The 27,442-nt window shown below is 39.6% G+C and overlaps 6 protein-coding genes across 11 annotated transcripts in view; 4 read left to right on the top strand and 2 right to left on the bottom strand.

The window, feature by feature from the left end:
- ano3 (anoctamin 3) overlaps positions 1 to 6,782 on the top strand; it is a 58,291-nt gene extending 51,509 nt beyond the window's left edge. The window contains exon 27 of the mRNA XM_036002794.1: positions 6,772 to 6,782. The gene's annotated coding sequence lies outside the window, so the exon portion shown is untranslated. The remainder of the gene's footprint in view (positions 1 to 6,771) is intronic.
- Positions 642 to 24,392, top strand: LOC116038501 (protein regulator of cytokinesis 1-like). Of its 5 annotated transcripts, XM_031282975.1 has the most exons (16): positions 642 to 646; positions 14,130 to 14,133; positions 17,941 to 18,033; positions 18,545 to 18,677; positions 18,781 to 18,903; positions 18,995 to 19,228; positions 19,302 to 19,472; positions 19,862 to 20,011; positions 20,135 to 20,282; positions 20,384 to 20,520; positions 20,619 to 20,714; positions 21,732 to 21,878; positions 21,982 to 22,092; positions 22,195 to 22,302; positions 22,892 to 23,062; positions 23,918 to 24,392. In XM_031282975.1, exons 3-16 carry the CDS (start codon positions 18,023 to 18,025, stop codon positions 23,987 to 23,989), a joined length of 1,812 nt encoding a protein of 603 aa, XP_031138835.1. In that variant the 5' UTR covers positions 642 to 646; positions 14,130 to 14,133; positions 17,941 to 18,022; the 3' UTR covers positions 23,990 to 24,392. The 5 variants fall into 5 exon arrangements, with proteins under 5 accessions (XP_031138835.1, XP_031138833.1, XP_031138836.1 ...); XM_031282973.2 differs by lacking the exons at positions 642 to 646; positions 14,130 to 14,133 and having other exon boundaries at positions 17,849 to 18,033; XM_031282976.2 differs by lacking the exons at positions 642 to 646; positions 14,130 to 14,133 and having other exon boundaries at positions 18,023 to 18,287; positions 22,892 to 22,995.
- Positions 4,583 to 7,398, top strand: fibina (fin bud initiation factor a). Its single transcript, XM_036002819.1, has 2 exons — positions 4,583 to 5,405; positions 5,470 to 7,398. The coding sequence occupies exon 1, from the start codon at positions 4,692 to 4,694 to the stop codon at positions 5,388 to 5,390; it is 699 nt and encodes a 232-aa protein (XP_035858712.1). The 5' UTR covers positions 4,583 to 4,691; the 3' UTR covers positions 5,391 to 5,405; positions 5,470 to 7,398.
- On the bottom strand, positions 8,505 to 11,409 carry si:ch211-87j1.4 (transmembrane protein 178B). The gene is made up of 4 exons (XM_031283016.2): positions 11,019 to 11,409; positions 10,522 to 10,635; positions 10,284 to 10,421; positions 8,505 to 10,138 (listed from the first exon to the last, which is right to left on the bottom strand). The coding sequence occupies exons 1-4, from the start codon at positions 11,407 to 11,409 to the stop codon at positions 9,891 to 9,893; spliced, it is 891 nt and encodes a 296-aa protein (XP_031138876.1). The 3' UTR covers positions 8,505 to 9,890.
- On the top strand, positions 12,860 to 15,766 carry spi1a (Spi-1 proto-oncogene a). Its single transcript, XM_036002818.1, has 5 exons — positions 12,860 to 13,062; positions 13,511 to 13,601; positions 13,673 to 13,854; positions 14,892 to 15,057; positions 15,180 to 15,766. The coding sequence occupies exons 1-5, from the start codon at positions 13,036 to 13,038 to the stop codon at positions 15,488 to 15,490; spliced, it is 777 nt and encodes a 258-aa protein (XP_035858711.1). The 5' UTR covers positions 12,860 to 13,035; the 3' UTR covers positions 15,491 to 15,766.
- Positions 24,393 to 24,525: 133 nt separating the features above from the next.
- LOC116038513 (ubiquitin-associated protein 1-like) lies at positions 24,526 to 26,991 on the bottom strand. Of its 2 annotated transcripts, XM_031283005.2 has the most exons (6): positions 26,867 to 26,991; positions 26,651 to 26,790; positions 25,543 to 26,184; positions 25,282 to 25,452; positions 24,843 to 24,944; positions 24,526 to 24,755 (listed from the first exon to the last, which is right to left on the bottom strand). In XM_031283005.2, the coding sequence occupies exons 2-6, from the start codon at positions 26,771 to 26,773 to the stop codon at positions 24,615 to 24,617; spliced, it is 1,179 nt and encodes a 392-aa protein (XP_031138865.1). In that variant the 5' UTR covers positions 26,774 to 26,790; positions 26,867 to 26,991; the 3' UTR covers positions 24,526 to 24,614. The 2 variants fall into 2 exon arrangements, with proteins under 2 accessions (XP_031138865.1, XP_035858709.1); XM_036002816.1 differs by having other exon boundaries at positions 26,651 to 26,923.
- Positions 26,992 to 27,442: the final 451 nt, after the last annotated feature.

Raw genomic sequence — 27,442 nt, 5'->3', positions numbered from 1 at the left:
AAATAACTCCCTCTTTTTTATGACACACTAAATATGTTGCCTCAATATAGCTTTCAGAGTATGCTATTGTTACCTCTGCTTAGGTTTCAATAAAATAAATGCATAAATCCTTTTGACATGTAAACCTGAATAGTTATCTGTGGGCCCACACTCACACATTCATACTCAGCAATCAAAATACAAACAAAAAAACCCTGTTGCAGCGAGGAGGCCTAAAACTGTGACGGCCGTTTCACTTGTTTACACTACCAATACAATAAAATGCACGTGCAATATAGTACTCACGAATCCTAGCCAAGGGGATATATGAAAAAGGCGAACTTGGCGATGGCAGCAGGCAGAGCACCGGAGAAACCACAGCAGGAAGATCACCAGAACAGAAAACAGCATTGACAGTCTACATCACACCAGCAGGATGGAAAATCGCTCTGTGTGGTCCCAAGGAGCTTCCCCGATCCTCTCTCTTTCACAGTCACAAATGTCCGTCTCCTGAATCAAATACATTAACTGAGCAAGCAGGTCCATCCACTATTTCACGGCGAATTATCGGTAGTTTGTCTCAATTATTTCACATGCAAAGCTAACAGTAGACTACAAAAGCAATGCTAATGGAAATTGTGCTAACTAACGCTAACAGCTATTCACAGTTAGTGACACAATAGATGGTTTCATACTACAACCAGGGTCCAAATTTAACTTTTTCGTCCACCAGCCAAATGGCATGTCAATGTTCACATTTCACCAGCCACTTAATAGAGTACCATTGTTTTTTTGGCTGGTGAGTGTAGCAAATCTACCAGCCACTTGCATATTTTACCAGCATTTGCCTACTGATGTCTGGCAATACAAAACTAACATACTACAAAGTTGTGCATTTCTTTGGGCTACTCAAACAAGCTGCAAAGGAGATCTATGCTTGATTAGTGTTGCCTGACCTCCTTCTTTACTGATTGGGTGATTAGAGTTCAAATCTATTGGCTGTGAAAGCCACAGGGCGGAGTTGATTATCAAAACGCCACCAGGTGTCTAATAAGCATCTGGCGGCGTTTATTAAACGCCTGGTGACGTCACACGCGTGGTGGCGTTTAATAAACGGCAGGTGGCGTTTATTAGACGTGTAGTGGCGTTTAATAAACGCCAGGTGGCGCCACAAACGTCGTTCAAAACGCCGTGCGAATTGTGACGAAATGTGACCCTTTTGGCGTTCCATACTGCTATGACTCTCAAGTCAGAACTGTTCAAGAAACAACTCGAATATTAAACACTACAAATATCATTTAATTTTCAGATGTTTCATACTCTATTCCCAAAACGTATTTTTCTTTATATATATCTTCTCTCCCCCTCCCCACCTGCTGCTCCAAACACTGTTTGGACATGAATGGATGGATCAAACAGAGGACAAACCAAGCCATAACCAGTCCTGTGTTTACAGCTTGCCATATGTTTTCAGTTTGTGTGAGTTTAGCTAACATGCTGAGAGCTATATCTGAGACCACCCTGGGATGATGTAATTACCCAAGACAGGATGTGCAGTAGAGGGGATCGTAGCCCAGGGGACTCCCCCTCCGTGCAGTAATGTAATCACCTGAGTGAAGTAATCAGAGTGAGCTCTAACTACACTCTCAAAGACTGGGAATCCACTAGAAATGCATCAACTAAGAGCTCCACTCTTCAAATTCACTGCAATTATTGGTAAAAGTTACTGATATGAAAATATGAAGATATAAATATGTTGTGTTTGTGGTGACTGACATAGATAAGAGACAGAAGGTTACATGTCTGGTAATTGAATATGCCAATTGAGCTCCTGATAATATGCACAAATCAATGCTAAATGACTGACATGTGTTTTAAAAGGGTTGAACCTTCAACCTCCTAACTTCATTTGATCATTGATTATCTACTGAGTCAACACATCAACTTGGTGAGCAATTCCTGAAGCTGTTAATTAACATGTTCATTTTGTCATTTGTTGTTTACACCGGCAAAAAGTCATAGTGTAGTATGTCATAAAGAGTCATAAAAAGTCTTAATATATACGTCAAAAAAAGAAGAAAAAAACTCATAGTATATAGTAGATCGACAAAAGACACAAAAAAGTTGGAGTATAGTATATCGAAAAGTCAAAAAAAGTCATAGTATAGTATGTCGAAAAGTCATAAAAAGTCGTAGTATAGTATATTTTTTTTTTTTAAATCACCAAAATGTCATAGTATAGTATGTCGAAAAAAGTCATATTATAGTATGTCGAAAAGAATTATGAAAAGTCATAGTGTCGGAAAAAAGTCATAGTATAGTATATCAAAAAAATGTTTTAGCATGCCGAAAAAAAATCCCAGAAAAGTCCATACTATAACTTTTTCGGGACTTTTATCGAAAGAAGTTATAGTATATAATGTCAATATAAAATTAGTAGCCTATAGTGTGTCAAAAAAAAGTCATAGTATAGTATGTCGAAAAAAATTCATAGTATAGTATGTCGAAAAAAGTCCCGAAAAAGTCATAGTATAGTTTGTAAAAAAAAAAAAAAAATCACAAAGAAGTTATACTATAGCATGTCAAAAAAAGTCATAAAAAGTCATAGTATAGAATGTTGAAAAAAGTCCCGAAAAAGTCATAGTATGTTGAAGAAAGTCATAGTATAACATATCGATAAAAAGTCATAAATAGTCATAGTATAGTATGTCTAAAAAGTCATAAAAAGTCATAGTACTGTATGTGGAACAACATGGTTTAAGTTAAACACTCTCTTATGTTGCCACGTGTTGGGGGAGGTGGGGGGGGGTTATGAGTCTAATGTGTCCTCATAATGAAAAGTGAAATTGTTGTAACAAAACTAAAAGCTACTCAGAAGGTTTGATCCCACAACTATTGAGCTCTTACAAACAGCAATTTACACACTGAGCCACCGTTTCAATGTGTATTTGGCTTCTTCATTTTAAATGCAAGAACCTTTTTTTCACTGCTCTTTTAAAAGGAATGAAACCTCCAGATTTCTTTTGATCTTTAGCACCTTATCTTGGTGGCCAGAACGGGATAGTTGACGGGTATGTGCCAGGCTGATACCGGAGCATTCAACAATGTTAGACAGCGGAGTAGCTAACGTTAGATGCTGACTATACTATATTGACCGTCATAAAAGCCCGTGCTCACGCAGAGCTCTGTACCACAAACTTGCAAAAACTACAATCAAATCTGAGATTTCTCAACGACAATCAGGCGAAAGAGACAAATTTAGCCGTCTAGCTCCATAGGGTCCCATTCATTTTGCACTGGACCGTGATCACCCCCAGTGGAACTCTGGTGGAACTGCAACCAAAGTAGGTACAATGGGGCTTAATAGGGAGTAGAACGGCTTTCCGTAGACGGGCTTTGACCCAACTGACAGACACACTTTTTGGGCTTAGAATTACAGTAGGACCCGCTAAAAACCCGACAACCTCGCCGTCCTCTCCACATGCCAGACAGGCCCACTTCCTCGGCTTAGAATTACGATAGGAACCACTAAAAATAACACTACCTTCCACTAAAAATAACACTACCTTCCACTAAAAATAACACTACCTTGCCGGGTAACGTTAGCAGTTAGCAGGGTTAGCATAGCGGCGTTAGCCAGGACCAGTCGGGATCACTTTACTGGCTGTGTCTCAATTATTTTTGCGAGTAACCAACTCGGGTACTCTAGCTATATAATTCAATGTGAGTACACTAATGTTTAAATTACATAAAATGCCCATCACTTGTAGCTGTGATAAATTAGCCTGAAGCTAATGCTTACCTGTTCAGGGGTAAAATTAGCCAACTCTGCGTCCTTTTGGGCTCTAAGCTGTCTCCATCTTTCAAATACATATTTTTTTTATCTTTCAAATACATCTCCAATATTTACCCGGGGTTTGTTACGTCTCTGGTCACGCTACTGTTAGAAACATGCCGTTTTTTTAATGTCATGTAGAATCTATCTCCGTTGATCCCGTTCGTTTGTTTGCTGCTTTCATGGCTGTACTAATGTTACAGCTGTAGCGCGCTGAGTTTACGTTTTTACAGGTATATCTGGCAACCCGGCCTGGCTGACAAACTGGGCAGTTGATATCAACCCACAGGCCAAAACACAAACAGACATTCCGGAAATTTCAAAAGGAGAAAATATTGGCATTAGCAATGATGTCAAAAAAGATAGTATTTCAACTTAGCATGTTTCCTTAATATCTGATGACATATTGGGGTCATTTTTGGATGTATTACAGTAAATACATTACATATTGGACCTTTAATATAAAGACTATAATTAAATAACAATAGGCCTAAGTTTGTAAGGGATCTCCTAATGCTGTAAAATCTATCCACACGGTCTGTTTTAAAATGCAATTGAATGAGAAAGACAAAATACTAATTTTGCACTTACGAGCCAAGCTTATCGATTTATGTTTTATGAATCATGCTTAAAAAATGATACGTTAAAAAAAAAGAAGAAATTAACACCTACACACAATTTCTGCTCAAATATAAATAATATAGGGCAATAAGAAACAGCCCAACAGTATTAAGCTTTAATTAGTTAATTGTTCTGTGTGACTTTTGTTAGGAAGTGTGGTTGGAGTATCAGGGGCCACCAGGGGCCCTCCTACTGTAGCTTTAAACAGGCGGTCTGCGCCTTTTAGGTGACGGGGGACTGTGTAACATGAGTCGGGATGAAAACTATGCGCTGGGTCCGGCTGCCAGTGCAGATGCTCTTCGCCAAAGAGAGAGAGAGGGGGTGCATGATGGATCCTGTCCCGCTGCTGCTCATCATAGTCACATCTTTGCCATTTTGCTCGGCTGCCTACACCGGGCCCCTCCAACCGGAGATATCCAATGGCACTTTCCATCACTTCTTTGTCCCGGACGGGGATTACGAGGAGACTGAAGACCCCGAGGACTGCCAAATGCTGTTTAAATTCTCGGATGTGTATCCATGTGGGGCCTCTGAAGAGAGGGACTCCGTGGTGAGGGACGACTTCATCATCACCACGCTGCAAGCGGAGGACGCGGCTCGGCTGCTAGAGGGCATCGGCCGGACTGTGGCGCAGGACCTGGACGGAGAGGACAGCTACGGAAAGTTCCTCCAGCGGGAGGTCTCCCAGATCGGCGAAGCGTTTTCTAACGTGGACAAGTCTCTGCTGGAGCTGGAGGTGAAGTTTAAACAAAGTCAAGAAACTGAGCTAAGGGAGGAGCAACAGCTGAACGGCTATGTAATGAAGCAAGTGAGTGACATCCGGGGAGCTCTGAGGGAAACTACAGACATCTCTCTGGGACTGAAAAATAAACACGAGCTGCTGTCTCTCATCATTCGCAGTCATGGTACCAGACTGAACCGCCTGAAGACAGAGTATCTTTATGTTGGCTCATAGTGTGGTTATTGAAAGCTGTGTGTGTGTGTGTGTGTGTGTGTGTGTGTGTGTGTGTGTGTGTGTGTGTGTGTGTGTGTGTGTGTGTGTGTGTGTGTGTGTGTGTGTGTGTGCGCGCGTGTGTGTGCGTGTGTGTGTGTGTGTGTGTGTGACCCTCCAGTTCAACAAACAACTGGAAAGTTGTGGCTTATGAATTAATATCTCTGACGTTTGGCTATCCCCATTCTTTGAACATGTCATTAAAAGGAGCTTTAACACAAACATCAAGACATGCCAAAGTAAATGTGAACATAAATTATATCTGCACAGAGCCCTCTGTGCCACCAGAGTATGAAAATAAAAGCCCTCCAAGTGGATTTATCGGCCTCTGAATCAATATTATACCTATACATTTTTGTCTGTATGGTTTAAATTATGTTGTTTACATATGTAGGTTATAACTGATCAAATAAATGCTTATTATTCATCTCATATCGTAATTTCCCCTTTTACTTTTAAGCAAGACACTATGTTTCAGTGTCTTTGACAATTAAGAATTTTGATGTCAAAAGTATTTCATGTTGCATCATATTCATAAGTTTTCTCCTGCATATACACAAAATGCCATACGGTGATGTATTTAAAAAAAAAAACTCTCCATCCTTTGAAGCTTGAGGTTTACTTTGAACAAGGTTTTCAGCTGTCATGTCTTTACATCACCATGTTTGTTGTTGGCAGTACAAGTGCCAGTCTCGACTGTCCTGTCAAAGTGGCCCTGGGTAATTGGCGTTTAAAATCTGTCTTTGCCTCCCACTTCCATCTGGTAGTCATCTACTCGAATATGAAGCATGTTTGTCGGAAGGCAGCCACTGTCTTCATCATCTGCTCTTTTGTCTGTCATGATCTGTAAAATGTGTGGTTTATATGAAATGTCATTGTGTTGAAAATCTGACTTTGGATGATGTCATTTTGACTAAAAATAGACTCATAAAAGACATACAGCTTGTTTAAATCTCTAAAGAAATATTCTTTCTTGCTCTTCTGCTGTGTCAACGTACAATATCGTATTTCAGACACGCTGTTTATGGGAGGAAAGTTGTTTTGAATTCTTGAGAGGCATTAACTCTACCTCCTCCACAATTTGCAGTGCATTTAATATTTTGAATGCCTTTGGTAGAAATCTGTGTATTTTCTCTCTTTAACTACTGTTTAAAATGCTCTTGTTCCAGCCAGTCTGCAACAACCACAAAGTAACTGCCATAAGCGTGCCCACTTTTTACAGAGATCATGTCTGTGCAGATGTGAGGAAGCCAGATGGGCTGCCATGGGCGCAACTGGGTGTGATTTCCTCTGTCTGGTTTTCCTCACAGTCCAGCTTCCCCTGAGGGACCCCTTTTTAAAACAGCTCTCTGTAGCTCAGCACAGTGCAAGCCAACCCCGTCAAAATACCCAGAGCTGCAAGATCTCCATGTGCAGAGAAACCCTATATGTCTGTATGGCTCTTAATTTCCAGGGGCACTGCACAGGGCTCACAAAATTTGATTAAAAGATTTGGTTAAAATTTCCACTGTGAGTAAAATTTAGAGCGGCTACCTAAACCTCTCATAAACAACCCAGTCGCCTTACTTAATATGTCTTTTTTTTACTCAAATCAATCATTTTAACCACAAACTTTAACCACATCTTATCATGGTCCTCATCAGCAGGTCAAAATGTGGTAACTTAGCTTTTTCAGGAGCTTTCAAATGCATTTCAGCGCACTAATTCCATTACAACTGAGAAAACTCCCACTGACCGAAGTCCATTCTCTGACGAGGACCGTGGGATATGGATGAAAGCCTGCTGAAAAGGAGGAAGTGGACCTTGAGTTGAACTTAGTTTGTTAAACTGCTCTATTCGCAGTCTAATATTTACTCAGACAGTGGTGGAGAAGTACTCCAATTTTTTACTTAATTAAAAGTCCTGCATTCAAAATTTTACTTAAGTAAAAGAACATAAGTATTAGCATAAAAATATACTCAGAGTACCAAAAGAAAAAGTATTCATGTAAGATGACCCATTTCAGAATAATATATATTATATTATTGGATTATAATTATGTATGCATTAATGTATACCAAATAAACAAAATGCAGAGGTAACAAGTGTGTGCGGGAATTTTCTTTCTTTTTGAAATGGATCTTCTAGGGAATTAATTCCCTGCACCACAAAGGAGACAAAGCAAGTGGTGTGCGTGTAGCTTTCTACTCATCTTGCATTAATGTCTACATCACTTTAATGATGCAGCTGGTAAAACAGGAGCTGATTGTAACTTTAAATACTGCCAGGTAGCTTCATCTATAATATATCTTAATTCATTAGTTGATTGATTGATTGATTATAATTTCCATAATGATAAACCTGAAGTTATCAGATACATGTGGCAGAGTGAAAATAGTTGCCTCCAAAATGTAGTGAGTAGAAGTACAGATTAGCAGAAAATGGAAATAAAAACTGTACTTAAGGACAATACTTAAGTAAATGTACTTAGTTACTTTCCATCACTGCTGGGGCAGTCTATATTTTCTCAAACAATACCCTCATGTTTACTTTTGAAGCACTGGCCATTTTTACATTTGTATCTATTTCAGGGTAAATAAGTACTTTTTACTTTTCCACTACATTTATCTGACAGCTGTAGTTAGTATGGTCACATGCAAAACATTGACTGAGCTCATAAACACAGTTAGACTTTAAATAAGCCATTAGTATATGAAGAAAGTAGATGGCCTACTATATTAAATTCCTTTTTTTATGCTATATAGGACATAGAGGATTTTCTCCTCATTAAACACATGGTGCAGGTGTTCTGTGTCACTGTTCCCAGTTAAGTGCAATGCAACACTGCAAAAAGAAACATTCTTTACGATGAGTTTTGATATGTTACTCCAAATACTTACTTTTATTTAAAATATCAAATTAGGAAAATTTCATTTAGGGTGGTATTGATACTTTACTTAAGTAAAGAATTACTTCTTTCCCCTCTGCAGGTTGTACAAGTAATTCAGGAGCAGTAGGCAAAAAGAGATCACTGCTGCATAGTGCTAAAACAAGAATATAGCAGTTTAATTTCAAAATGTCAAATAAATCATCTTTCAACTTGTCACAACATGCAGATAATTCTCCGCATTTATGATATACAGCACATCATTTATTCTATCATGAATGTATGATTATTTACTTACAAGTCTCCAGTGGCCAATATGGTTTTAACCAACAACTGGGGTTTCCTTCAAAGCTGCAGCTGCACATAACTCCATGAAGATAATACATATAATCTGAGCAACACAAGTAAAGAGGAGATGCTAAATAGCAGAGAAACCAAAGAAAATGAGTGATGATGGTCAGAAAGATTTAATTTCTAATAAATGTGGAAAAGTAATTACAGCTAACAGTCTCTGGAATGCATATTGTCAATGGAAGAAAAAAAAGTATTCAATCATAATACAAATTTGTCAGAGAGTTAATGTAATCGGGATTAACAACAATTTCTTATTTCATAACTAATGTTTATTAAAGGAGCTTTTCTTTCACTGTAATGCACAGCAGACAATTACTTCACTTTTTCTGTTCTATTTTATTGTTCAATTGTTTGTTTTTCATCAGTTTTGTTGCTAAGTTTTGGTCACTGACTCGCTGACATTTGCACATTTAAGTGTTCAGAAGTGGTTGAATAAAACAGACTCCTTGTAACACTAACAGAAATAAAACAGCTGCTGTTTAAAAATCATGCTGTTGAAGTTTTGACCCCATTAGCAGACCTCTGTCTACTGACATACCAGTGGACTCATGTCATAATGCAAGAGAAAAGATGACCACAAAGAACTTTATATGAGGTCTGTTCAGTGTGTTACATGGGAAGAAATAATAGTTTTGCAAGGCTGTTTTATTTTTCAAAAATATTTTGATGGGGGTAAGACCTTAAGAACAAAACATTTCCCTCAAACATAGTATGGTCTTAATGCTCATATTTTTCCTTGAATAAACACAAATGCATCTGCATACAATTCAAAAAGTACATGTACATATCTTGTTTTGAATGGGTACATAATGACACACAGTTGCCCTTTGAAATGTGACGGTTCACATCCATAGTTTGATCATAAATACAGATTTAAAAGTTGTGCTGTTGATTGTCTGCCAGTGTTTCTTTTTCTCTTTTTTTCTCCTTAAACTAGCAGATTTTACAGGAAAAAAATGTGTATAACTATTTTCCTCTTGAAGAGCAAGCAATTAACACTGAACAGTTCATTCATGAAGAGGGACGGAACCAAAAGCACCAGAGGAACTGAAATCGTCTATGCCAAATGTCACCTCTTTTTCATCTTCATGTGAGCAAGAGCCAATGTCTAGTGCTTTCTCTGTGCCAAGCTGTGTGAAGGCTCTCTCTGCTCTGAGTCCCTGGGTATACAGTAACTGTCTGTGCAGCAGGGCTCGTCACTGTTTCAGGATGAGACAGGTGTCTGTTAGATGTGCGGCCGCCTGTCACACACAGCCATTCTCCTGCCTGGGCTTGTGCACCACAGGTGTGTGTGGAGGGTAGAGGGAAGGAGCAAGCGTACACAGGAAGCCAGCCAGCAACGTCAGGCCCAGTCCACCCCAAGCACAAAACATGGACCAGCCATAACCGTGACTGATGTCCTCTGGTATTCCAAACATGTAGCGAGGATAGCGAGACAGTTCAAAGTTGATCCCAGCCACACATGTGCAGAGGGAGATAATGCAGCATGTCCCTGCCAGAGAGAAAGAAAAAAAAAAAAGTCAGAAACAACAGCAACCCATTTCCCTCTCCTCTGATGCATCATTTCACTACTCTCTCATTAACAAAGACCTTACTGCCCCTCTGTGGTGATTCAGGGCAGTGCTCTTTAATCTTACCTCCCATGAGGAAGAGAAGTCCAGCCACATACTGCATTAGATCATGCTCCTTGCAGCAGCCCAGCACGCCTATGATCCAACCGAACAGGATGATGGATATGGCCATGCCTACAAAACTGGCAGTCATCCTCTGGAGGTCTGCAAAATAACACAAGATAAATAACAGTGTTTGGTGGGGCGCTGGCAAGTTTTTCTAAATGTATTCATCAGATTATGAAAAGGCGTTTTGGGAACTCACGGAGCGCGTGCCACTCGTCCTGCCTTATTGTCTTTGTCAGATTGATTGGCAGATTTCTGGGCAGCGCTGATGATGAGTAGTAGTATTTTATTGGTGTGCAGCGCGGAACCAATCCTGTGGATGTAAACAACAAAAAGAGGATGTCACATAAGCACTGAGATCAGATGAAGAGGATATCACAAGGCTCTCTGCTGCCACCCCCTCCCAAAACAAATCACCCAACCCACTTCCACCACCACCCACTCACACCATTGTAGAGCTGCTTATTGTAGGCATCTCGAGGCTTCTGTTACTACAGCTTGCCCTTTTGTCTTGGAAAACAACACAGCACGTCGATTATAACTGTCCTCCGCTGTAGGCTACTGCGTAGGCCATGAGGGTCTGTGCGCAGCATCAGCACCTTGGATAGCGCATTCGTGCATTAAGTATTTACTGATAGTGCCTCACACACGTCACAAACACATTATAGCATAAGATATAATCCCACAAAACCAAACCTTTAAAGATCAAATCCTCTATCTCCAAGTCAAATCCCCCTCGGTGGCACTTTTTCCACAGTCCGGTGATGGTGGAGTTGAATTGCCGACTGCAAAGGGACTCCATTGCCGGGGCAGGAGGCAAGAAGTGCCGCTTAGACCGAAACAGCATTTCGTCGCTCCTCCTCTCCACATTTCTCTCCTTTGGCAACATGCGAAGTGGAAGGTTGTTGTTGGAGATGTAAATGTAGCCGGGGTCGTTTCTTTTGTTTGAATAATTCTTGCAGCGTTCCCGGTGCCTCCTCGCGTCAGTCTCGTACCAGTTGTCAGTGCTGATCGCTACTGCTATCAGTCCCAAAGCGCAAAATGCCAAAAAGAGACCTGCCGCGGTTAAAGTCCTCATAGCAGCCATGTTCCATGCGTATTTCGCCTCAGTGCCGTGATAATTCCGCGGGACACCAGGACTCCGCTCCTGGCTGCTGCTGTCAGTATTTGGGACTGGGGAGGAAATTCAGCAATACATGGAAATCTGAAATGCAGATAAATCCCCAAAGCTCAAATTTCTTTACGTGTCAACCACTGCCGAAATAAGCCAAATTCCGAGGCGGGGGATACATACATTTGGGCCTCGATGAGCTATTTTGGTTGTCTCCTCTCTGCTTCTGAACTCAGTCTAGCCTAGATACTAACCAGTCCAACATTTCTTTCCAGTAGATGGAGACAGAGCAAATATTTGAAAGCACACCAAGCCCCAGGCCTGCACTTACAGTAGATCATGATCTGAAATGATGGCCGAAGTTGGACACAGTCGTAGAGGAAGTACCCTCCCTCCGGTTTTTATATTGTGTATCAACTCGCTGCTGTCTAAATGTTCAGTTATGAAACACCGAAAGACAGGCCATATTTAACCCCACAGAGGGCCTCATTTTCTCTGTCTGGTGTAGGCCTACAGGAAACAGTTTCATCACATCCCACATATTGCCTCTGGTAACTTTCCATCCCCACAGGGCCAAACATAGCAATACAGTGGAATACCATTTGGTTCACTGTATAGTTTTGAGATAAGTCATACATTTCTTTTCTTTTTTTTTTAAATGGCAAAAAGTGGTTGTTTAACCACAGTTAAAAAGCATCATATTAGGCTTAAGCTAATAATGTCTTGCAGGAATATTACAACACAAACAAGTCAGTGGCTCCGGACATTTCAGTCATGTTTTTAATGGTTTCATTCTCATGGTCAATACTTCCTCAATTGAAACCATGATGCCAAACTAAAAGAGGAACAAGCTCGATTCCAAACTTCATTTTTGGTTTCAGCTCCTGTGTGCAGTAGCCTAACTCTTTAAAAAAAATCCCTTCATGTGTTAATTGTAATGGGGATTTGTTGTGATTGATAGTAAGACAACAAGTAAATCATATTTGTGTAGGCAAGCCTGATTTGTGTTTAAATGAATAACAATGTCATTTTGTTTAGGGTTTTTTTAAAGTCACATCACTGCAGCATTGAACTGATGAGGGGGGAAGTTGAGGCATACAAGGGCACGCCATTGAATATGTGATAAGAAATAATGTCTATTTCAACAGTGTGACTGTTTGCACAAATATCTTTAGAGGATTTATACATGCCTCTAAGTTGGTGTAGGGGTTATGGAAAACATAACTTCTCTGGACCATATAAAACATATTTTGAATAATTATAGATATGCTGTAACTGCTTATAATCTACTCTCAAAAAAATAGGTGTCATTATGAATCCTTGTACAATTATACCTCTTATAAGCAGGAAAATGCATGTAAACACGATTGGCTCATGCTGTACATGACACTCGGCCAACAGGAACTAGCTGATCATATGGATTTGACAATTGGGTGATATGAACGCAGGCTGCATAGGGTCCAGCTTGTTTCTCACTTTCAGTTCCCATTTGTCTGGTGAAGTCAGTGCTCAGGGACGTTGCGTGTTTTAGTGAAGCAAGAAGAAAAAGTTAACATTCATCAGAAGCTTCAAGAACAAAGATTCTCATGCTGCCTTGTTTACATGATGGATAGATATGTCATATCATCTGTAAGTGCTGCTGCTTTAATGTTTCATGTCTCGTCGTCGTTTGTGACACTGAGAGAATATTTTATGGTTTATTCTGTGTTTTCATATCTTTTTCTAAAATGTGGGGCTTAGAATTGCATTTATTGATTAATATCAGAGAAGAAGATGAAGACTTACCTTTGGGAGTTTTGTTTGTGTTTTAAGGATGTGGATTTTTTTTGCTGTGAAAATTGGGAAAGTAACCCTTAACATACAGTAAAACTTATGTATTTGACCTACCTGGTCTGTTACTTTATAATATTCATTTTCCTGTCTTTATGTTCTAATAGAATAAAGATGAAATTGAATATATAAATAAAAGTGATTTTAGTGTAACAACTGATGGTCATATTTGACTTAATTTTGTCAGGACAAAGAGACTCAAACTTTTACTTTCTCTGTGACTAAATCAAAATTTTCCCCTTCAAAGGCGTCAGAGGAAATCATTCCAAATGAACCACAGACTTATCGACCACCTGCAGAGCTGTACCCTTACCTCAATGTGGGGGAGATTTATGAAGGTGAGATTTCACAGTTGAAAAGAGCACGAATCACTACACAACAGAGTGCCTTACCTTCTGTCACTTTTCAGACCACAGATGGACCTTCCACACAGAGCGCGTCCAGCCGACGGACTTTGAGAATTCTCCGGTGAGTCACCTCATCGAGCTTCAGCCTGTGTCTCCTCAACTGGTTCAGCCATACCGCTTCAGCAGTGAGTCTCTGCCCCTTCACCTGGACCCACCACTCGGACCTCTCTCTGTGTCATCACAAGTAAGTATGTGTAGAGATTAGTGATGGCTATAGTGTGAAGACATAATCTACACATATGTGACTTGAAATACTGATACAAAAGCATATTGATAAAGAAATGTTCAGCAGGAAAAAGCTCCCTAAATCTAATACCAGAATGTAATCGTTTTACTAGCATGCAGCAGTAATGTTTTTTGCACTGACGCAAAATGTCAAGTATTACTACATTATGTGATTTACATAAGTCATATTATCACTGTATTTCCCCAGAGTGAAGAGGCATTTATCCACAGCAGTCAAGTCTATATAAACCCTAGAACAGGAGCTAAAGCACAAAGAAAAACTAGGGTTTTGTTCATTGTTAAGTTTATGTACTTATTTAACACAGTTTGTTCCCTTTTAAAGTGAAAATGATTGCAAATTAAATTGTTAACAAGGGTTGCCACGAATGAATATTAATTGTGGCCATAAAATGTCAGAAAACTGTGCAAAATGCCCTCTCCAGAGCCAAAATTGAGTCAATCAAAAGACTGCTGGATTTATCCAACCAACAGTCTAAAACCAAAAGACATTCAGTTTACTATCATAGAAGACAAAGAAAATCAGCATTCACAATTAAAAAGCTGGAACCAAGGATTTTGGGGGACTTTTGCTTGAATGACAATTGATTAACAACATTGTTGCTGTTAATATACATAATGTGGATTACATGCTCCAGAACTGAATAAACAGAATGGATTCTTCGGACCAAATGTATTGTTGCCACCATAATACCAACACAATATGGAAATCTAAAAAAAAAGGAGAAGCCCTTCCATCTCTACAAATACAGTACATTATGTGGACAGTTGGGGATATTTTCACTGAAATGTCATCTACATCACGTGCTTTTGTAGAGCATTGAATTCTATTTTGGCTGTTACTTCCTCTTTTAGTACAATGACAGTGTTTAAGCTAAAATGTCAGACAGTAAAGAACTGCAAAACAAAATAAAATTGCAGCTCTATCACTCCTCTGTGTAAACTTGAACCATGATGTGCTTTAAATGTCTTCTAAAGATCCCACATTACAACCCATCCCTGTGCTACCCGTACCAGCCCTCTGCCTCGCCTGGAAATTACTACTCAGAAGAGGAACAAAGAGGAATCAGTCCCCCGCTCGAGGTATCAGAAGGGGAGGATGAACTCGAAGACCACAACCATTCCTCCTTCAGGAAAGATAATAGTGAGTTTTCCAATGCAAATTATACCAACATCAAATCCTAATGTACTGAAAGTCATATACATACATAGGGAAAACTGATAACTGCTAGACTAAATGAACGAGTCTCATATTTTCCAATCCAGGCAACAAGAAAAAAATCCGCTTGTACCAGTTCCTCCTGGATTTGCTAAGAAACGGTGACATGAGTGACAGTATCTGGTGGCTGGACCAGGACAAGGGCATCTTTCAGTTCTCCACAAAACACAAAGAGGTTTTGGCCAGCCACTGGGGTACTCAGAAGGGAAACCGCAAAAAAATGACCTACCAAAAAATGGCTCGAGCTCTGAGGAACTACGGTAAATCTGGAGAGATTAAAAAAGTAAAGAAGAAGCTAACCTACCAGTTCAGTGAGGAAGTGCTGAGAAACCTGTATTTACGTCCGTATCCCCACTGATGAGGGAACAAAGGCTGTCTTTCATTACGCTAAAAAGATTGTGTTTTGCCTGTTTGCAATTTCACTTAGTTTTTCTACCAAGTTTTCTTACCTATTTATTTGTTATTTGTTAAGCCAGTGTACATCCTCTATGGCATTTGCCTCTAGCTATATAAACTTCTTCATTTCAGACTCAAAAGTTTGTACGTGTAAATTTGTGTGTTTGTGTACAAGGATTAAAGTTTGATTAAACATCAGGGACAGTACATGACTTTAAATAAATATTAAGTTATGTTATTTTTTTGTCAAATTACTAGAATGAACTGAATCCATCTTTACACAAGCACAAAACATGTTCTGGCCTACAGCTGATGTGTGTATATTTCAGAGCATGGTGTGTATGTTAATGTCTCATTGTTTTTAAGCCTTATTAAAATTGGACAGCAATAGATAGATGAGACAGACAGATGCAATAATGTCATCTACAGAGTAGACAGTAAACTGCTGCAGTAATTAGTACTAGTGATTGAAAGACAAAGAGAATTAGCCTACAGCACACAACCAAGACAGACAAGTATCAGAGATCTGTGTGTGAGATAGATGGAGACAATTTTAATGCAGTTGCAAGCAGAGTAGATGTGTGGAGTCAGTGAGTCTATAGCCTACCTATAGCCTATGACATTTGGCAACTGGCAGGGCCTTGACCATCTGCTGTGCTCCATGCAGGCCTGGAAAGAGGAGATACATACAAAGGGAAAACTTAAGTTGTGTCATCATGCTAGAAATCCTTTTTGTCATTTTACAGATGAATCAGAATCAGAAATACTTTAATAATTATTTAAGTATTTCTGATTCTGATTCTGATGATTAGATGATTAGATGATTGATAATCTGGCTTGTTTCAAAAGTCTAAAATGAAGTATACCATTCACACAGAGGGAGATGAGAAATCATATACTACATAACCCATACCTGATTAAAAAACAGATATGAGCAACTTCAGAACAAATACTGGTAAGTCAGAACCAGATCCAAATAGACTGGGGTCATGGTCTGAAACTGACAGATAGACCTGAGAAAAAGAAACTAGGAGTGAGATATATAGATCTGCCAGATTGATATACCCTATTTTAAAGCACAGTTGTTCCGTTTTGAACGGTCATATATTCACACTAATGTCTATGGTATTTGTTGAAAAAATAATGTGTAACAATAGCCTTGTGGCGTCGTTAGGCCTGGGCGTCCGAGGCTACAGCCACGAATGTTTTATGAATAGCCCCAGGTTAAAAAACTATGCGCGCATGCTGTGTGATCGAGAGAGAGACCACTTGTGAAGCATGACAAAAAAACACATGTGTGTGTGAATGCGCGATAGTAACATAGCCCGTCAAAATAAATGCAGGTCTGTAAACTAACACCATGGATGTATTAAGAGAACGAGTGCGGGTGGCTGATGGTCAGCACTGAATGACTAGCAGGAAGAGTAGAAAAGAAATAACAGAGCGTAGGCTACTACACTACAGGTGGAAAAAACAGCTCAATATTTGTGATTTTTCCAAAAGAGAAGGAAGGGTAAGAAATGAATTGCCTGATGATTTAGATAATGAATGATCGAAGTGAGTTTCTCTTCATCATGATTGTAGGTGGCGTTTTATTTTATTTTACAAACATCATGGCTCCAAAACGAACTATTCCCTCTGAGATGTAGGCCTAGGTGTAGGACACGCAGAACTGTAATACAAGTAACGTTAGGCTACCTCAAAATTGTAACGTTAGTTAAGTAGGCTACTTGAGTAGGCTAAATGAACTACATCACTGTTTTATGGGGCGACATTTAACTTTTTCCAAATCAATATGATAGCAGTGTTATTTAATCACTATACTAACGTTACTACTATTTTTAACATCACAATTAAAAAAAATCTGGAATAACGTTAGCCTATAGGCATACACATATCTATTTTTCAATGATAGTACTTTGAATGTAAATAAGGTGCCAGAGTGCATAAAACACATAAAAATAGAGCGTGTTTATTAAAATAAACCCGGACCCGGGAGGTCCGGGCTAAGCTCCGTTCTTACAACCACAGCTCCCAATGTCCATATATGAACCGGAACGCTATAACACTATTACCTCCTAAAACAAGGGTTGAACAAATGACATCGTAATAGACGCCTGTGATGGATTATTTAACTTAAGTAGAATACTTCTACAATATATGAGCAGAAAAGTACAACTTGAGAGGCAGAAATATGACTCAGAGGCAGAGTAGGGCAGGTCATACCTTCGCCATCCTAGGAAACGCAAATTTGCGATGTTGCTGAGCAGTTCATGCCACATGCGTGTATAAAAAACGGAGCAGTTTACTTCCGTCGACGTCACTCTAATCAGCCAATCAGAGCTCAGACGTTGTTTGGGGGCAAATTTCAAACCCGTCGACTCGACAACGGGTAGAGAGAGCCAATGTTAGTTCGTTTTTTTATGTTGAAAGACCGCTTTTGCGTGAAGGAATATTGTTTTTAAAATACATTTTAGAAGTCTGCGGTGGGAACATGAGAGTGAGGTTAGTAACGTTACCATGACATTTTAATTAATTGGAATCTCAGTGTTTTAGCTACGTTAACAATGGTATATTGAGTTAACGTTAACTTCGCAAACTTATTTCCTGATTAGTTAACGCTAGCCCGTCGATCTTAGATAAAGCTAGCTAGCTTTAGCTACTGTGAGCAGACGCACACAGCTTGTGTCACGTTGGGACGAAGTAACGTTTGCCGTAACGCTATGCAATGTGTATGCCGCAATGAGTAATTTTGAATGGTAATTACATTTGTCTCAATCTCATGTCACTCATGAGCTGGTATTATTTAATGTTACAACTAATGCTACAATACAGCATCGGGAAGCTAGCTAACGTTAGCTTTATAGCATCTAACGTTAGCTCTGTGCTACTAACAGAGTCTGCTACCTATTTTTTTTTAATTACTCGTTTGCGCCAACGTTAATACTGGACTGGTTTTTACTGGTGTTTTAAATCCAGAACACTGACCCACTCGCACCATTGCTTTTCTTTCCAGTGAAGTCCACGCAGCAGAGTCTGTTGCCTACCTCAACAGAGCACTGATCAGGTTGCAGGATATTTGGGAAGAAATCGGGATTCCAGAGGAACAACGCCTAGATAGAACCAATGATATGCACAAGCACATTAAAGTGAGTAACGTTACCACATCAGTTTAGATTAGATTTAAAGTATGTGTGTTGTTCTGACAGAGCTAACAAATTGGCAAATTTTTGGGGTTCTCTTATCCTGCAGGGTCTGCTGGACCTAATGATTGCGGAAGAAGGGGAGCTCAAGAAGAGATTACTGAAAAACATACAGTTACATAATAAGGAAGTTAATGATTTGTGCAGGGAACTTCAGCTGCCCCCCTTTGAGGTACATTCTCATTTAGGAATATGTGGTTTTCTTGTATCTGTCATGGGAAATTGCTAATATGTTTGGACTAACTTTATGGATTTCTGTGAAGGAGGAAGATGGCTGCACCATGTTGCAGATGGAGAAGAATAGCCGCACACGTCTGGATGTGATGAGGGAGCACAAGAAGCAAAGAATGGAAGAGCTTAAGGGCCTCATTGGCAAAGACCTTGAGCTGTGTGATATTATGTGCACTACCCCATTTTGCATTGACAAGGACTCCGTCCCATCACTGAAGCAACTTGAGACGTATCGTGCCTACCTGGATGATCTGACCAAAGAGAAGGTGTTACTGACGTTATGCTTTTCTTAATTACTTGCCTTTTCTTATTATGGTTGTAACCTGTCTGTCTTTTCAGGAACGTCGTCATGATAATTTTGTGAGTGTCAAAAAGGAGATCATCGTATACATGGATGATCTGGAGCGGCACCCTGAGACCAGTTTTGAGATGGATGTGATGTGTGAGGACGAGGAGGAATTTTGTCTGTCAAATGACAACATTGATGCTCTTAAACTACTACTTTGTCAGGTGAATTTTGTAATATTTGCATCTAGATGTCTGGTAATCTAATGCTGTGATTTACAGCTGTCAGAACTATATATTTCTCTTTTTGTTGTAATTCAAGTGGTCTGAGAGAAAACTAGACTTCTGCACCTCCTCTTGGCTCAGTTTTCAGGCTTTAGAAAATCTAGCCATGACAAGAGATTTAGGTCAATCACAGGTCATTTCAGAGAGAGAGTGTTCCTATTGACTGTTGCATTGCCCGTGTGACAGAGAGGAAAAACTGCAGGAAGATGTCTCACTCAACTTCAAATTCTGGCGTTTTTTTTGCATTCTACCCACTGCAGCTTCAAGTCTACAATATCATGTATTGTATCATATTGTAATGAATGTATGATTTGTATGCCTCTTTTCAGTTACAAGAACGCAAGGCTGAGAATGAGCTCTGTTGTTCAGCTTTCCGGACTAAGATCCAGGAGTTGTGGGAAAGACTTGAGATTCCCCAAGACGAGAGGGAAGCCTTTTCTGAGCATATGGTCAATTCAAAGAAGAGAAACATGGAGGCAGTAAGAAATCTACCATATGTGGTCATTTAGATTAATGCTAAGTGATTTCAGATAATTAATTGGTGTGTGGTTTCACCTAACACCTACATTACAATTTTAAATAATGTGCATCTGTCTTTCAAGCTCCAGGATGAGGTCCAGCGTCTAGAGGTGCTGAAAATGCAGAGCATGAGCCGTGTCATTGGGGCCATCAGAGCGGAGATTGCCCTTTTCTGGGAGAGATGCTTTTACAGCCAAGAACAGCAGCAAGCATTTGTTCCATATCATGACGGTGAATTTCTGTTGTAAAAAGGACAATGCCTTTACAACAAATGTATGCTGTTGATCATCACAAAGAGAGTGTGGGTCTCAATGCATGTTTTATTTCCCCAGAGGATTTTACTGAAGAGCTTCTCAACCTGCATGAGGCGGAGGTCAGGACCCTGAAGAAGTGTTACGAGGACCACAGAGAACTCTTTGAGGGAGTCACAAAATGGCAGGAGAACTGGACCTTGTACTTGGAACTTGACGTAAGTGTTATCCTCATGGATTTAATGGGGAAGCATTTAAAACTTAAACTTATCTTAGTGTGGTAACGGGTGGATGTATGTCGCTCCCTTCATCTCAGAAAAAGGCCAATGACCCCTCAAGGTTCAACAACAGAGGTGGGAACCTTCTGAAAGAAGAGAAACAGAGAGCTGACCTGCAGAAAAGTTTGCCTAAGGTAAGGAAATGTTTAAAAGGGTTTTTTTTATTGACATGTTCTGTGTGCTCAGTAAATACAAAAATGGGATTGCTATTTAAGCTAAAGCACAAGCTTAAGTTTCTGCTTGTGAGAAAAGCTGTAAGTGGGAATTCTAAATAAATAGATAAATAAATAAACTTGTCAAATTCAATTAGTAATTAGTCTCGCATTGTCTCACATTGCCAGACCTTACTCAGGGGGGAAAAACACTCTGGGTTGTTTGCATTTCTTTTAACCAATCACAATCATTCTTGGTGGCGCTAAGCTCCAGATGCCGCAACGGTGGCTCTGCAAAATAGTCTCGAGGGAACTTGTTTTACACCCCGCAAAAGAAAACCCCATGTACTATATTAAATAAGGTTAACTGTTCACACAGTACTTTAACGTGAGCTATTTAAATTAGCTGGATACATGGTTAAACATAATTTGCTCTCACCATTGTATCACCGTGTGTACTTCGTCCATAGCATCCTCTCATATCGGTCCCAAACGTCCCAGTTAGATTGTAAATGTTGTAAACCTAGTCTTTGTAAATCTTAATCATTTCCCGAAAGAACCAAGCAGGCCTGCCTTGTTGCACGATCCAAAATTTCTTCAAAACTTGCCATTTTCGACGTGTAGCTTGCTAGCTCAAAATTTGTTGTTGTTTCCCGAAGCGGACAGAGTTTGAGAACGGCAACACACAGAGAGCAGAAGGTGAGGGACATTTATCCTGGAAATGTACTTCCGTTGATCTAAACTAATTAGTAATAAACAGAGAGTGGAAACAGCTGTGAGGTTGTTGGTGCATTACTGATTTGGGCCAACAGATGGAGATATGAAAACTAGTAATTATCTTGGTCTGTATTTCCTGTGCAAATTGTTGTGCACCTGATTTTGACATATTGTAGGGCATTTTAGAAATTGGACTGTTATGTAGACTGACAGTCCACTGTCATTGGTATATGTGATTTTTATGTTGATTATGTAAAAATGAGTCTTTCCTAAATGTTCTAGCTGGAAAAGAGTCTTAAAGCCCAAATTGATGTTTGGGAGCAGAAGCATGGCAAGGAATTCATGGTCAATGGACAGAAATTTCTTGAGTACGTGCAGCAGCAGTGGGATCACCACCACACTGAAAAGGAGAAAGAGAAACTGGAAAGGGTGTGTTATTACTTTGATCTAAAACTACACTAAGTCTTAAAATTTCCTGTCACAAAAGAGTTGTTGATATGACTAAATTATTTTCTTTTACTTTTTGAATTAGCAAATGAAGAAAACTAAACAGACACAGGAGGACATGTTATATGGAACTTCAATGAGAACGCCATCCAAAAGGCGGTTAGCAGGGACTCCCACGCCTGGAAAAGTAAGAAAGGTAAGATGGTGCTGCAGATTATTGCATGTGCAGAGACACTAAATGAACCTGGGCGAGTGAATAGATTTAAAAGTTGACCCATTTCCCCCTCTTGTCTACTAGGTCAATGTCACCTCGACCATCTCCACTCCTAACAGTTTCCTTAGTTCAGGCCTCGGTGGAACCATGTGCCAGTCCTCCATCCAGAAACCACCTCTGTCTGCCAGCAAGGTAGGCTCACTGTCGCACTTTTGACTTATCTCACTGACAAAATTTGCATGTGTTTTTGATGGCCTGTCGGACAGAAGGTTAGATTGGGTAGCTCTGTATCTGGTCTATTCTTTATGGTAATGGAGTTAGGCAGGGCGCAATAATGTCTCCGTTTTTGTTTAACTTGCATATGGATGATTTGTCAGGGCAGTTAAAAACTCCTAAATTAATTTGTTTGTATGCAGATGTGGTTATGTTTTGAAGATAAGCAATAGACTCCGTAAATCTTTAGTGAAGATGCTCTTAAAGTGAGCCCAAATATTCGAGTATATGTATGTTCATGATGATTCTTGTATGTAAATATTGCTTGTCTGTTTGTGAATAAGAAAACCCTGTCGATTGTAATATGATACTTAACAATGTAACTGAAAAAAAAAAATTCTACCAAAAGCTGCACTTGTGATACATGAGTTTGTTTTGTTTTTTCATAGTAAAGTGCAAATTTGTTTTCCTTTTTTGCACCTCATTTTGGTCCTATATTCTGAAATAAAGTAAAATGAAAAAGGTAGGGAAAAAAGGCACATTATCATTCTAGCTGGTCTTGTTGTAGGGTCTTGGCCTGCGAACCCCTGGACATGGAAAGACTCCCCGTGCACTAGAGCGAAACAAGGAAAACATCTCCCATCTTAGAAACACTCCAAGTGGCACACTAAGGTCTCAGGATACTCAAGATCACACCTTCACCTTTAACTCTGTTGCTGGGTCCTATTCGGAATTTGCGGTAAATGCGGTTTTACATCTGTTTAGTTAGTCCCTCACTACAAAAAAAAGTCCACTCAAGTCTGTAGGATTATATAGCTAACCCAGTAAATGTATGGCTAACCATGTAACCGCCATTTGGCGTCATTGTTGGGCTAAAACAGAATTTCGGTTAAAACCTGTTTGATCTGGACTTGTAAGTCTTAGAAAATACATTTTGTAAATCTGAAGAAAGAGTTCCCCTTTTTGAAAATGTCTTTTGTTGCTACAGACACTACATAAAATGACAGTTTTTTTCTGCAAAATATATCCTGTCATTTTTTTAGACTTTTGAAACAAGCCAGATTATCAACCATCTGTAAAATGACAAGGATTTCTAGCATGATGACACAACTTAATTAAAAATCTTTGAGCCCTCTTCTGGTGTTTAGTTGGCTGTCCAGTAACAATGTAGGTCATTTATTAAGTGGAGCAACTAAAAAGCAACCATGCATACCTCTGCCAAGGCTGCATAATGTTAATATTTAGAAACTGATAATCTGCATCAAAATTTACATAGTGGTAGACAAATACATACCAGATCATTTTTATTTGAGCTGTAAATAATAAAAATGGTAAAGTTTAATCCTCCACTCTTCCCTAAAAAAAATCCTTACATACTTAAGACTCAATCACTTGTTCCCTGGCAACAGTTTAACTTTCCACCACAGTACTTTGAAATCTGGACGTCATGACAAAAATAGTTTTCCAAAACGAATATATACATAAGTATTTCATATTACCACGCCACAACACTGAATACACAAACCCATTTGGTATTTTGACCTCTTCAATATGAATGAAGATACTGACAGTTACGTTTCACTTCTCTTTACAGAGAGACCTCTCGAAGGCTTCTCAATCGAACGTGAAGTCAGGAGTGCTGAACTCCACTGTCGGTCATCAGTGATGGGTAAAAGGAGCGGCTCTGGAAGTCATCCAGCTCAGCGGTAGTTTGGTGTAGTGCTTTAATGTAAACAATGTAAATATTTCAATCTTTGAACATTTCGAATCTCTATTGATCCTCTCTTCTTAACTTTATTTCAGGGTTACAGTTTTCTCTGTATCTACTGTTGCAAGTTAATGATATTTGCACCAAGGTTTTTTATTTTACATTTTTATTTTAGGGGTTACAGCCTTTTAAAGTTGAACATTATTAACCATATCTAGAGCACTACGTTTAGTACTGTAGCAGCTAGCCAACACACCATGCTTTTATTCCTCCAGCTGGGATGACAGCTAAATTAGCTTTTCAGAAACGAAATATTTTAAGTGCTTTTTTAAAATCTGTAAATAAATGCTTATGAAATAAATTCTTGTCATTTCTAATTGAACAATACATGCATGTTTTCATTCTAGCCCCTATGGTTGAGTTGCACAGGTTTTGTTAACTCTGAGCCTAACGCAGTATGTTAATTTTATACTGTTTATTGATATATAAGTATTAATATAAGTATTCCATTTGACCACACTATCTTTTGGACATTTCACATAATGTAGAAAATTCTTTTCTCCATGCAGACTGTCAATGGATGTTATGTTGAAGACATGCATGTCATGAGTTCTTCAAGAGCCCTCTCACGGTTATTTTCATGAACAAGCAGCACTTCTTTGATTGCACTTTGCTGGAACCCCATCTCATTAAACTGAGTCAGAAGACGCAGGAACTCAGCAGCCTGAAAAATAATTTTAAGTAATACACATTAAAGTATGGCTGTGGTGTGGCTTTATTATAACCTTTTTGGAAAGTAAGCGGGAATCACCTTGCTCTCACAGTTTTGAAACATCTCCAAGGCCTCCTCCACCTGTGCTTCATCATAACCTAGCTCACACAGACGGCCATTGGCTACCAGGTATTTTAGGATCTGTTGAAAACAGGACAAAGGATTGAGAATGACATGCTGGGTCTTGATAATGTACAAATGTCACAAGTTTAGATTTGCATAAATAAGACCTTTGGTTACCAATCTGAGCCCACATATAAGTGTAAATACGGATCTGTTTTGTTGGTGTATTTTCTCTGCCAACTTATTACAATTGCAAAACAAATGCAGGTTTGATAATTTATTGTAATGTGCGAGTTTTCATTTTACAATTATCAAGGCTGCAGCTACTGAAGGTAACTGAAAAGTATTTTATTTATGCATTATCAGGGTTTATAAACCGTTGAAGATTAACATCTGAACACAAAGTGGTGCCTACCTTCTCCGGGCAATGATAGCCTGTCTTCTGCAGAGCCAGAATAGCTGTGCGTAAAGGGTAGCCCTTCTCTGTGATGGTTTCAAGTAGCTCCCTCTCTTCCTGGCTGAGTGCTGACACCAGCTCTGCTGCTGAGTCAAAGAAAACTCCACGAGAGCCACCAGTCCTCAGGGTCTGATGACAATAACATTGAAATAGGAAAAAAAAGAGGTAAGAACAGAAATAAATATTTTTCTCAGAGACACTGACAGAAAAAATAAAAACCTTCTGTCTGTGGTTTCTGACAACAGGCCCTGCAGAGGAGGGTCGTTGTTGCTGCAGCCTGGGTGAAGAGTGAGCAGGTGGTGTGTCCTGGGAGTATCTTCTGCCCAGTGAACACTTCCTCTTTTTGGTGTTCTTCTGCCCGTGGGACACAGAGCTGGCCTGCTGTGACCTGTGCTGCTCCAGTGCTCGCAGAGGTTGTCTGCAGTCTTGGAGAGAAGGTAAAGAGCCTCTAAAGCTCTGAGGTGAGGCAGGCTTACTGTGGTGAGTGGAAGGACCAAGGTACATGTCTTTGACTCTGGAGAGTGGATCTTTGGGTGCAGCGCTCCGGGGCTGCTCTCTGCTCTTGATGGAGCAAGGTGCATCTTCATTGGAGGAGGCTTCATTATCCTCATAGTAACCATCTTCATCCTCAGAGTCAGATATGAGGAACCTGACAGTGCGATGGTGCAGCCGGCGAGTGTCTGCAGAGTTCAGGCTGTGACTGCGGGGTCGAGAGTTCAGGTCCCACGGGTAGCCGCTCCTGTGATTGGCCCTGCAGCTCTCCTCAGGGCTGCTGAACATCAGCCAGTAGGGGGGGCAGGAGGGGGCCTGGCAGTCTGGCTGCTGCCCAGTTAAGATCCATTTCTCCAGGTTGAATCCATACTGCAGTAAAAACAAACAAAAAAGATTTTCAGCAACAGAACCTAAACACAGCAGACTCCAGTCACAGTAGGAAAAGCACTGATAACATTCATAATGGCTCCGTTATACAAGGGTCCCTGTAAGCCAGCATGCACAATACCAGGACCTTGAAACTGAAGCAGCAAAATAATCATCTTGGATATTAATTATATGGTGACATTTTGTATCTGGGCTGTAGCAAATTGAATGTAGTAGTGCAAAATTTTACAAGGAACAAGTATTTTTTAAAAATACATTTCAATGCAATTGGGCCTAATGTTTTCCAAAAAATGTATCTGATGAATAACTAGGAGAAGAAAATAATAATAATTTATAATAACTTGCATCAGAAAAATCTGAAAGTCACTCAGTCAAACAGATCACTGCTAATGAAGTCATCCCAAAAATTAAACTTAGAAAAAAATGTGAATGTTCACTTCAATGTGACCTCAGTGTCTCGTAGTACCCGATGGCAGTCTGGTATAGTGATGTCTGGAGCCGTCACAAGTTGCACTTCCTCGTCCAATGGGCCCAGTAGGGTCTGAAATGGGACATCCTCCAGAGTGTTCATTTTCACCAACAAATGACCTTCGTCAGAAGAAACAGAGTTCCTGAGTTTAAAGTTATCGAATCAGACCTTCATTGCCATTTTATTGATACTAACCTTTGTCAGGTGTTCTCTCTCAGGTCCACAGCCCTCTGAAGCATTGGCGAGTAAATGACTAACACAAAGACATCATCATACGTGATAAGCCTCTTCATCACTAAGCCTCTGACATCATCTGAGGAGTTGTTTACCAATACTACCCCAGACACCTCTTTTGTAATCCTACCTGCACAAGTACAAATAGTATTTAAACCTATATACATATAAATATATACCAGAGTAATACTAAATAATATATTTCTGATTGTTTAACTATTAATACATTAACAATGCAAGATATCATTTTTTACTAAATCTTTAATAATTTTTCATCTATATTCAAAGCCACGTTTCAGACTGTGTGACTTTGTAATTTCAATCAGGATTTGGGGGGGGATTAGGCAATGCTGAGGTAAGAAAGAACAGCGCCATACTTTCCAGAGATTAGCTGATTACATAAAGGGACATGGCAGCAGTGTGTATGTCTATCAAATTAATTTCCTGTTTCATTATTTTTCTTATGTGTTGAGAATGTTTGAGAAACATTTTGACACACTGACTGGCAATCAAATTCATTTAAAGTGTACTTCCTGG

Source organism: Sander lucioperca, chromosome 7 (genome assembly GCF_008315115.2).
Source record: "Sander lucioperca isolate FBNREF2018 chromosome 7, SLUC_FBN_1.2, whole genome shotgun sequence".
In the NCBI taxonomy this organism is placed as follows: domain Eukaryota; kingdom Metazoa; phylum Chordata; class Actinopteri; order Perciformes; family Percidae; genus Sander; species Sander lucioperca.
This window is presented reverse-complemented; position numbering and strand designations above follow the sequence as displayed.

What these genes read in the sequence shown, in the direction of transcription:
- LOC116038501 (XM_031282972.2), top strand. An exon ending in TGCAGAAAAGTTTGCCTAAG is followed by an intron (nt 20,715 to 21,731) that starts GTAAGGAAATGT and finishes TAAATGTTCTAG; the next exon opens with CTGGAAAAGAGTCTTAAAGC. An exon ending in AGAAAGAGAAACTGGAAAGG is followed by an intron (nt 21,879 to 21,981) that starts GTGTGTTATTAC and finishes TTTTTGAATTAG; the next exon opens with CAAATGAAGAAAACTAAACA.
- fibina (XM_036002819.1), top strand. Translation starts at nt 4,692, where the DNA reads ATGAAAACTATGCGCTGGGTCCGGCTGCCAGTGCAGATGCTCTTCGCC.
- LOC116038513 (XM_031283005.2), bottom strand. Translation starts at nt 26,773, where the DNA reads ATGAACACTCTGGAGGATGTCCCATTTCAGACCCTACTGGGCCCATTG. An exon ending in GCTATCATTGCCCGGAGAAG is followed by an intron (nt 24,945 to 25,281) that starts GTAGGCACCACT and finishes TGTTTTCAACAG; the next exon opens with ATCCTAAAATACCTGGTAGC. An exon ending in TTCAAAACTGTGAGAGCAAG is followed by an intron (nt 24,756 to 24,842) that starts GTGATTCCCGCT and finishes ATTATTTTTCAG; the next exon opens with GCTGCTGAGTTCCTGCGTCT.
- spi1a (XM_036002818.1), top strand. Translation starts at nt 13,036, where the DNA reads ATGATGGATAGATATGTCATATCATCT. An exon ending in CTCTCTCTGTGTCATCACAA is followed by an intron (nt 13,855 to 14,891) that starts GTAAGTATGTGT and finishes TGTCTTCTAAAG; the next exon opens with ATCCCACATTACAACCCATC. An exon ending in CTCCTTCAGGAAAGATAATA is followed by an intron (nt 15,058 to 15,179) that starts GTGAGTTTTCCA and finishes TTTCCAATCCAG; the next exon opens with GCAACAAGAAAAAAATCCGC.
- si:ch211-87j1.4 (XM_031283016.2), bottom strand. Translation starts at nt 11,409, where the DNA reads ATGGCTGCTATGAGGACTTTAACCGCGGCAGGTCTCTTTTTGGCATTT. An exon ending in GGACGAGTGGCACGCGCTCC is followed by an intron (nt 10,422 to 10,521) that starts GTGAGTTCCCAA and finishes GTTATTTTGCAG; the next exon opens with ACCTCCAGAGGATGACTGCC. An exon ending in ACTTCTCTTCCTCATGGGAG is followed by an intron (nt 10,139 to 10,283) that starts GTAAGATTAAAG and finishes TCTCTCTGGCAG; the next exon opens with GGACATGCTGCATTATCTCC.